Genomic DNA, 10,923 nt, shown 5'->3' on the forward strand with positions numbered 1-10,923 from the left:
TTTATTTAATTAAAAAACTAATATATCATTTTCAACTCTCTTTATCTTAATGTATGGTTATATCATCATCAAAGCCATTTCTCCATTATCATTATTCCACTTCACATTACCATTCTACTATCATCACTATTATTATTATGCTATTAACAACTATATATTACTATCCAATAAAAGATATTAATGAAAATTATGATGATAATACGTTATAATGATAGTGATAACTTGAATTAAATAAAGATATATGCATAAGATTTAGTGTTAAAGTTCAATTTAAAATATAAAAAAATTAATTTTTCTTTTCTTTTCAGGTTCTTCACTTATAAACAGCATGCATGTGTTTCAGCATAGATATGGATTCGTGTATAAATAGAAGCCTCATGTTTAAACTGAACCACAAGTCAAAAAGGTTTCTTTAATGAACCTCAAGTCAACAAATCTTTTCTCCTCAATAAATGCTTTTACATTATCACACATTGTATTCACAAAATACTATAATCTCTATACATAATACTAAACTTTTTTTAGTACAGTTACCACATTTTATTTTACCTATTTTTTTATTTTTAAATTAATTTTAGTTATATTGTTTTCTGTAACACCTATAAAAAACAAATTTAACAGCATAAATGTAGAGTCATATTAATAAAATTACATATTTTCTTTAGTTTTTGGTATACTTATTTTTGTTATTAATAATTTGTCCGAATAATTGTTTACTTTCATCTTGAGTTATATTAAAAAATACATTGAGACAAATTAACTAATTATAATCATAAGTTAAATCAAATCATAATTTTTAAAAAATTAAATTAAAAGTATATAATATATATTGTTTTACAGCTAAATACACGTGCCTTGCATTGCACGATTAGGGTATTAATGTATACATATTGAAACACGAAATCCTCTCATTTTTTTTTTAAATAATGTTTATATTATTTTTGCATACATGTCAACAACTTCTATTATTTTTAGTTTCTCAAATGAATAAGAAGTGATATGGTACATTTATGAAATGAATATTAGTTAATCAAAATAATCCATGACTCAACTTAAACAATTATACCATTCATAATTTACTAATTTTACATCTTGATTTGTTAATAATTTTGGATCATTGATTTCTTTTTCACGTTAAAAGTCAAAACCATTACTTCCATTTTTTTAAATTTTTACATATTGGGCAAAAAAAATTCTAGTAAGAAGAAATAAGAAGTCCTTCCAAATAATATATTTGTACATAATATAACTTTCTAATTGTATATCATTATTAGATATCTACTTCATAGTATATAAGGAGGTGTAAACCTTAATATATAAATCAATTTTATAAAGTTGAATTAAGATTATGTTTAAAGTTATTTTTTTAAATTGTATCGAGTCCTTCGGAGTTTATCTTCACGTTAGGTCACCTGTTATTGGATCACTCCACAAATAGCAAATATATAGTTTCACGCACGAGTTTGAGAGTGTCAAAATGAGTTAAATACAAATCTCAAACAAATTTTGTAAGAATTAGTTGAACTTAAAATTCATTTCTTAATAATCATGAAATTATATACCAATTTTGTTAAATAATTTTTTAAGCTTTTTATTACGGAATACCAAATGATCCACATATTTATAATTATGTAAAAATAGTTTATAATATGAATTTTTCCTAAAAAATTAGGTACACCACAAAACGTGGGTTTTGTAGTTAAACTAAGAACAAATAGTACAACAAAAGAAAGTGTGATATAAATTTTGGATGGGACGAGTACTAAAGATTGGTGACAACAATAATAACTCTGGTATATATAACACCTTCTTTGAACTACACGTTGCACTCTAACAAGCTTCTCTCTGAACCAGATCAATGGCTTGCTTCGGAAGCACAATAGGTCTAGAGTATAATATAGTACACCTATGTTTTTCATTTTTTGTTTTTGTTCCTCTTGTAATTGCAGCTTTAGTTGTAGATGTTTGCATGCTGTTCTACTTTTTCTTTTTTTCAAGACAACCTCGTATTCAGATGCAATTTTTGACAAATGAGATAGTGGTCCTATACAGAACATGTCTTCTTTAAGTTTTCAAACTTTGAACGTAATGATTCTGAACTCTCACTGTTTGCCTTGTAACTTGCAGATAACTTCTCCTGCATTTGCCTTGGAGATTTCAGTTTGGCTTCCTTTTCCAGCCAAAGGTGCATGATAGACACTGTCAACATGTTTTTCCTGTGTGTCTTTTATGTATCATTGCTCTCTAATCTGATCAAGAAAAGACCTGCAAATGCAAGTGGTGGCTACAGAAAGGGATTGGTTCGGGTAGTTACTTCATTCTGTTGTACTATTTTAAGCATTGCATATTTTATGGATGGTTTGTGGAATGTCATAACCAAAACCACAGGCTTCAATCAGCTGAACTTGTTGGTTTGCTTTGTGAGAGGACTAGTTTGGATATCTTTAGCAGCTTCAATTTTTGTTCAAAGGTTTCAATGGATAAAAATATTATGCTCTATTTGGTGGGTGTTTTCATGCACATTGGTTTCAGTACTCAATGCTGAAATTCTGCTCAAAGAGCATAGATTTCAAATTTTTGATATGGCAATGTGGCCAGTGCACATCCTAACTGTTCTCTGTGCCTTCCAAAACCATGGCTACTTTGTCCCACAAGAAATCCCAGGTGCCAGTTTATGTGATCCTCTATTAGTTCATAAGGAAATGCATAAACAAACAGGACTTGGCCATGCCTCCTTTCTCAGCAGATTCACTTTCTCTTGGATGAATGCTTTGCTCAGTTTGGGTTACTCAAAGCCACTGGCACTTGCAGACATCCCTTCTCTTACTTCTGAAGATAAAGCTGAATTTGCATACCAAAAATTTGCACATGCATGGGTTTCCCTTTTGAGAGAAAGGGCCAGTAATAAATCCATAAACTTGGTCCTATGGTCCATAGCCCGAGTTTACATGAAAGAAAATATCTTCATAGCCATTTGCGCATTTCTGAGGACAATTTGTGCTGTTGTTTCTCCTTTACTTGTTTATGCTTTTGTAAACTATTCCAGTTGCAGTGAGGAAGACTTAAAACAAGGAATGATCATAATGGGGTATCTTATATTAGCCAAGGTGGTTGAGTCTGTGTCTCAAAGACATTGGTCTTTTAATTCAAGGAGGTTAGGAATGAAAATGAGATCTGCTTTAATGGCTGCAGTGTATCAAAAGCAATTAAAGCTTTCAGCTTTGGGTAGGAAAAGACATTCAACTGGCGAGATTGTGAATTACATTGCAGTTGACGCATATCGAATGGGGGAATTTCCATGGTGGTTTCATACATTGTTGTTTTCTGCATTGCAACTTTTTCTGGCTCTTGGTGTCCTTTTTGGTGTTGTGGGTCTAGGTGCACTTCCTGGTTTGATGCCACTTCTCATTTGTGGATTTCTCAACGTACCCTTTGCAAAGATCCTTCAAAAACGTAGGTCGGAGTTTATGATTGCACAAGATGAGCGTCTGAGGTCAACTTCAGAGATTCTTAGTTGTATGAAAATCATAAAGCTGCAGTCCTGGGAGGATAACTTCAAGAAGCTAGTTGAATCCCTTCGCGCTAAAGAGTTAAAATGTTTGGCTGAAGTACAGTTCATGAGAGCTTGTGGAACATTTATATATTGGATGTCTCCCACCATCATTTCTTCAGTTATCTTAATGGGATGTGCGCTTTTCACGAGTGCCCCTTTGGATGCTGGAACTATTTTCACAGTTCTTGCAACACTGAGAAGCATGGGGGAACCTGTCATACTGATTCCAGAAGCACTTGCTGTTCTGATCCAAGTTAAGGTCTCCTTTGATCGTCTCAACACCTTTTTGCTTGATGACGAGATAAAAGGTGATGATTTTGGAAGAACATCAAAAGATTCTTGCAGAAAGGGTGTTGAGATTCTAGCAGGCAGCTTCAGTTGGGATCAGCAGCAATCATTGCCTCTAACTTTGAGAGAAGTGAATATTGAGATCAAGTGGGAGCAGACAGTAGCAGTTTGTGGCCCAGTTGGAGCCGGAAAAACATCTCTCCTGCATGCAATACTCGGAGAGATACCCAAAATTTCAGGAACTGTGAGTTATTATTGACTAAGTAAATTTAGTTTATTATCACGTAAAAATGAAGCAACTCTGTAAGTTCAATGACTTTTAAACTCGGTTTTTCTTTTGCTCTTATGAAAATGGAAAACAGGTTATAGTAGGGGGAACACTTGCCTATGTTTCCCAGATTCCTTGGATCCAAAGTGGTACAATTCGTGATAATGTTCTGTATGGAAAACCAATGGACCAAACCAGGTATGAATATACCATTAAGGTCTGTGCCTTGGATAAGGATATTGATGGATTTAGCCATGGTGATCTCACAGAAATAGGTGAGAGAGGGATTAACTTGAGTGGTGGACAAAAGCAAAGGATTCAACTAGCTCGTGCAGTCTATAATGATGCTGATATCTACCTCCTAGATGACCCTTTTAGTGCTGTAGATGCTCATACTGCCTCTATTCTGTTTAATGTAACTTGAACCATCTTTTTATTCTTTAAAAAATGACATTATTGGCCATATATTCTGGAAACTATTCTGACTTACGTAATTACAGGATTGTGTCAGGACTGCTTTAAGAAGGAAAACAGTTATTCTCGTGACTCATCAAGTTGAATTTCTCTCAGAAGTTGATAAAATCCTGGTATTGTGCCTCATTCAAATTTTGTATTTCCATTTGATCTTAACTTGTTCGTAAAAAAATCTGTTTCTGGAATTTCAGGTAATGGAAGGAGGAAAAATTAGTCAATGGGGTAGCTATGAAGATCTATTGACTGCTGGAACAGCCTTTGAACAACTTTTGAGTGCTCATAGAGAGGCAATTGCAGGAATAGAAACAAATAGTGCAAACAAAAGAGAAGTTCAAAATGTGGTTACAGTTCAGCCTGAGGATTCTCATGTTTCTAATCTCACTAAATGTGGAAGTGATGGGGAAATTTCTACCCAGATTCAACTCACACAAGAAGAAGAAAAGGAGAGTGGTGATGTTGGGTGCAAGGCATTCTGTGACTATATTTTGTTCCCTAAGGGATCTTTTCTTCTATGTTTAAGCATATTAGCACAGGTGGCTTTTGTAGGTTTGCAAGCTGCATCAACTTCTTGGCTTGCTATAGCCAGTGAGATGTCAAAAGTAACTAGCAGCATCTTAGTTGGAGTTTATAGTGTGATTTCTTTTTTAAGCATTGTTTTTGTATTTCTGAGATCTTACTTTGCTGCACATCTTGGTTTAAAAGCTTCTAAAGCTTTCTTCTCTGCCTTCACTACTTCTATATTTAATGCTCCTATGTTGTTCTTTGATTCAACCCCAGTAGGGAGGATTTTGACCCGAGTAAGGTTCCTTTAGTTCTTATATATGAATACTGATTTCTATTGTGACTATTCTTTGACTTAATGTGTGTCTCACTTTCAGGCTTCATCAGATATGAGTATTTTAGATTTCGATATCCCTTTTTCCACCATCTTTGTGATAGCTGAAGTAACAGAACTCCTTACAATGATTGTGATAATGGTTTCGATCACATGGCAAGTGCTCATTGTTGCAGTTCTTGCCATGGTGGCTTCAAAATATATTCAGGTATTTTTTTCCTGGCCATGGAGGGAACAAAGTAATGATTATTTTGTAATTTTACCTTTGTTTTTTATTTGGAATTAAGGGTTATTATCAAGCTTCTGCAAGAGAAATTATGCGAATAAGTGGAACTACAAAAGCTCCTCTTATGAATTTTACGGCTGAGACATATCTTGGTGTGGTTAGTATAAGAGCTTTCAACATGGCTGACAGGTTTTTTAAAAACTACCTTAACCTTGTCGACACAGATGCTGCTATGTTCTTTCATTCCTATGCTGGCATCGAATGGTTAATTCTAAGAATTGAAGTACTTCAGAATTTGACATTCTTCACTGCAGCTTTGCTGCTTGTTCTACTTCCAAAGGGATATGTGGCTCCTGGTATTGTTATTTGTTACACAAAATTAGCGAATATTACATATGCTTGTTTTGTTCACATATTTGAGTGTTTTCATGCTGATAATCTATAGCAACTTTTTTGTGTTTATCTGGTTACAGGCCTTGTGGGACTTTCTCTGTCTTATGCTTTTTCACTGAGAGGAACCGTGGTTTATCTGACTCAAATGTTTTGCAACTTATCAAACTATGTGATCTCTGTTGAAAGAATCAAGCAATTCATCCACATACCAGCAGAACCTAGTGCAATTGTAGAGGACAATAGACCACCACCTTCTTGGCCTTCTAAAGGTCGAATAGATCTTCAATCTCTTGAGGTAACAAACTAACCAAATGTGCACTTTCATAATTGCCCTTTTTCCCATCTTAATTTATCCACATTCCTCACAAATGAATTCAAGTTTATAACATGATTTCAGATTAGATATCGTCCAAATTCTCCATTAGTCCTGAAGGGCATCTCTTGCACGTTTAAAGAAGGGAGTAGAGTTGGAGTTGTAGGAAGAACAGGAAGTGGAAAAACTACACTTATAAGTGCTTTGTTTCGCTTAGTTGAGCCTACTAGAGGTGACATTCTTATAGATGGGATTAATATATGCTCAATTGGGCTAAAAGATTTAAGAATAAAGCTAAGCATCATTCCTCAAGAACCAACTCTTTTCAAGGGTAGCATTCGAAATAACTTGGACCCTCTAGGCCTGTACTCTGATGATGAAATATGGAAGGTAAATAAACTGGCTCTACAATTGAAAGACACATGCACTAAGTTACATTGTTTTTCTCAACTTCTACTCACTAAGCAAAGGTTATCTGAGCTTTGATCTATGCAGGCTTTAGAGAAATGTCAGCTCAAGGCAACAATCAGTAGTCTACCAAATCTCTTGGACACTTCTGGTGAGTTAAATCTGTGAACTTGATGTATACAAATGAAATGGAATTGAAACCAAACTTTTTATCACTTGTTATGGCCAACTGCATGAATCAATCAACAAATGTAGTTGGTTCTATTAAATTATTAGCACAAACTGTGTTGTTGATCCAATCCATTATTAGCATACCTGAAACAGCTAATTCTGACTAATTTAAAAGTGAGTGGTGAAGGGGAAAACTGGAGTGTGGGGCAGCGCCAACTGATATGTCTTGGAAGGGTACTTCTTAAGAGGAACAGAATTCTTGTTCTGGATGAAGCTACTGCCTCCATTGATTCTGCAACAGATGTTATTCTACAACGAATCATCAGACAAGAATTTTCAGAATGCACAGTTATAACTGTGGCTCACAGAGTTCCCACTGTAATAGACAGTGATATGGTCATGGTCCTATCTTATGGTATGTTCTTATTGTTGGGGGTTACAAATTATGTAATATTGTTCCATTTTTGCTCATGTTCATTGTTGTTACTACAGGGAAACTGGTGGAGTATGACAAGCCTTCAAAGCTTATGGATACTAACTCTTCATTCTCCAAGCTGGTAGCTGAATATTGGTCCCACTGCAACAGGAATTTATCCCCAAAAGACTAGCATGTATCAATCTTAGCAGTGAAGAGAAGCAATAAAATATCACAGCTAGTATGTTAGACAATATAAAATTACTTAATTTATCTAGCTGATTTTATAAAGTTGAATTAAATTTTAATTTTAATTTTTAATATGATATGAGAGTCATTTAAATCTCTTTCAGAGTCATTCTCACCCGTAGACCATTTAAGTTTTTCTGTTTGCACCCCTCTCTACTGACCACACTTCTCACTCATTTCTTCTGCACCTCCACAGATATGAAAATTTTCATTTGTCTTTTTAAATTGTAAAATTCAGAGAATAAAATTATTTTTTATCTTACACAATTTGCAAGTAATTTTTTTTAAAAGACTGCATAATTCAGAAGTTACTTTTAAGTTCAAGTTCTCTTTTCATATCATCCTTGGTGTTGGATCCTGAATTGTATTACAAGTTACATTGCATCCTCACTTTAGTTGATCTAACATGCTTAAAATGGTAAATTTTTTCATCTTTTTTTTTTAAAATTCCATATCAGATCTTCATCAGAATAATTTTTCATACACAGCACTCATAGTGGATTATGCCTAAACTGCACGCAGCATGACAGCATGCATGCACATGCAGCATGTATTTCCCACGACTCAACTTCTCTAAAGTTTTCAAAGACCCAAAACATGGAACACATTACTTCTAAGGAAGAGAATAATTTGAGTACATTTGTTTTACCATGAAATTTATCTAAGAAATTATAAACCAAGTATACTGCAAAACATAATAAAGTTACAGACATAAATATAAGTGCATTGTTTGTCAGAAAAGTTAGCAAAAAGAGTTTCATAATGACCAAAAGTAATGCAGTGTTGATGTTGCTACCATTACTGTTATCTGTTTGGTTATTGTTACAGTGTTTTCATGCTTTATCTTTTTGTCAAGTGATATCCAACTTGTGTGCATTCCCTAATTAATGGTGCTATAAAGCAAGTTAAAGGTGGTTTAGTGCGCATGATATGATAGAAACACTACACAACACAACACAAGGAAAAACATATACACACAACCTTATGCATACCCTTTTTTTTTCCTCATTCACTTGTGTGTACTATGAAGAACAGACTAAACAGAATCACCAATTTCTGAGAAAGCAAAGAACATGACAAATTAACAATCATAATGGACAAGGAAAAGGAGATTCATTGAGATTGGATTTTTTGTTATGCTGTCTGATTTTTCCTTCCATAATTGTCAATTTTGTGGTGGTTCTGTAATTAATATAATTATGCCAATTTTGTGGTGGTTTTGTAATTAGTATATCAGTAAAAAGAATTATTAAATAGAAATCAATTTAAGAGATCACAAATAATTAATTATTATGTTAACTAGATTATAAAGTTGGTAGCTAAGATCTCAGTGTCTAATTAGATATCAATTTAGAAACTAGTTTATAAATTTTATTAATAATAGAAACTAATTTAGATACCAATAATTTTTTATTCTCTAAAATAGTATCTAATTTAGTTAATATGGTGATTAATTATTTTTGTCTCTAAATTTAATTTCTATTTTGTGATTTTCTTGTAGTGTATATATTTATCTATTTTTAAATTATCTTTAATATTAATGTTAAATATTGACTAAAAAAAATTATAATATATAATAAGATGTAAACCTTGTATTATAAATTGATTTAATAAAATTGAGTTAAATTTTTTTTAATAACAAAATTTAAATCGTTGTGAAAATTATTTTTAAACCATGCTTCTCTTCAAAATAAAGAAAAAACTCATATTTCCTTTTTTGTAAAGAAAGTTGTGACACTTTAAACATAAGGGGCATATCTTCTATCCTTTTTGTTTCATATTTTTGAAAAACTGTTTTTGTTTAGAACAACTTATTGTATTTTTTCTAAAATTGTTTTCAACATTAATGTATCTTTTTCATTTTCTGAAAAAAAAAACTAAAACATTTGTAAGTTTTTTAGATTTTCTACTTTCAATTTTCTATTGTATATTTTTTTTTTTTACTTCTACAATTTTTTTTGCTGTTCTTTTACTTTTAGGTATTGTTTTATACAATAATTTTGAAAACCCAAAAAGGAAAAAGATACTAGGTGCATACCACAAGGAGAACAATTATAAAACAAATTCTTATCATGTGCTTTATTTGGTAGACAATAAACAACAGAATACTATTTCTAAACATAAATATATGCAAAATTATTTAGTATGTTCATTGAATCTTCCTCATAAAATAGCACAGAATGATAAATTTGTATGTTTAGATTTGTGAGCAGAAAGAGTAAAAAGGCATTTGAAGAAGCCATTAATGTCTCTCATCTATGCTGCAACTGGTTAAAAGGCAAATGTCAAATTCTTAACTTTTCACCTAATAATTCAAACTTTTATTGAGTACTCAAAAAGTCATTCACAAAAGGCATACACCACAATAATTACTTAAACCTTTTCTACTTTTATTCAATAAATATAGTTTATAATGGTCAAGGATCAAAACACATCATTGACTCATAATGCAATAACATTTCATAAGATATTTTAAGCAAAATCAATTTTAAAAATAATAAATAATTAACCACTTTATTAATTAAATTAAATAACATTTTATAAATTAAAAAATTATTAATATTTAAAATAATTTTTATTATTAATAAATAATTTTTAATTTTTTGTGTAATTAGTTATCAAAGATTTTAGCAACCAACTTTAGAATCTAAACAATTAATAGTTAAAACATTGATAACTAATTAGATAACAATTTAAAAATTATTTAAGTACTAATGATACCTTTTTATTTTTTAAAATAATATATAATTTAGTCAATATATTACCCTACAAGAAAATCATTAAATAACAACTAAAATTAGAAACCAAAAATACTTAGTCACTTTATTGAATAAATTATATATTAGTTTAGAGACTAAAAAATTAGTAGTAGCTAAGTGGTTTCTATTATTAATAAAAAATTATAAAATAATTTCTTAATTGGTATTTATTTAAATTAGCTACCAAGATTTTAACAACTAATATTTTAGTTTCTAAATTAGTCTATAAAGTAATAAGTAGCTAAAACATTGGTAGCTAGTGGTTAAATACTAATTTAGAAACTATTTTATAATTTTTTATTAATAATAGAATCTATTTTAGATATTAATAATTTTTTTAATTTATAAAATGATCCATATTCTATTTAAATAGTAACTAATTATTTTGGTTTCTAAAATTAGTTTTTATTTAATGATTTTCTTGTATTCTTGATTAATTATTTTTATTTTTAAAATTAATTTTTATTTAAATATTTTCTTAAGTACTCTCATTTTAATTTTTTTGTAGGGTTTCAATTCAAGGCACCATATCATCTTTAAAATTAACATCTAAGTAACAATGAGACACTGA

The 10,923-nt window shown here is 31.1% G+C and overlaps 1 protein-coding gene across 2 annotated transcripts; it reads left to right on the forward strand.

Annotated features, from left to right (window-relative positions):
* The first annotated feature begins 1,825 nt into the window (after positions 1 to 1,825).
* LOC137818680 (ABC transporter C family member 8-like) lies at positions 1,826 to 8,683 on the forward strand. 2 transcript variants are annotated; one of them, XM_068622240.1, is made up of 12 exons: positions 1,826 to 1,883; positions 2,128 to 4,085; positions 4,204 to 4,524; positions 4,610 to 4,696; positions 4,775 to 5,380; positions 5,462 to 5,626; positions 5,706 to 6,000; positions 6,118 to 6,332; positions 6,435 to 6,740; positions 6,846 to 6,909; positions 7,105 to 7,344; positions 7,422 to 8,683. In XM_068622240.1, exons 1-12 carry the CDS (start codon positions 1,859 to 1,861, stop codon positions 7,535 to 7,537), a joined length of 4,398 nt encoding a protein of 1,465 aa, XP_068478341.1. In that variant the 5' UTR covers positions 1,826 to 1,858; the 3' UTR covers positions 7,538 to 8,683. The 2 variants fall into 2 exon arrangements, with proteins under 2 accessions (XP_068478341.1, XP_068478342.1); XM_068622241.1 differs by lacking the exon at positions 7,422 to 8,683 and having other exon boundaries at positions 7,083 to 7,214.
* The last annotated feature ends 2,240 nt before the right edge of the window (positions 8,684 to 10,923 follow it).

Source organism: Phaseolus vulgaris, chromosome 10 (genome assembly GCF_000499845.2).
Source record: "Phaseolus vulgaris cultivar G19833 chromosome 10, P. vulgaris v2.0, whole genome shotgun sequence".
Classification (NCBI taxonomy): domain Eukaryota; kingdom Viridiplantae; phylum Streptophyta; class Magnoliopsida; order Fabales; family Fabaceae; genus Phaseolus; species Phaseolus vulgaris.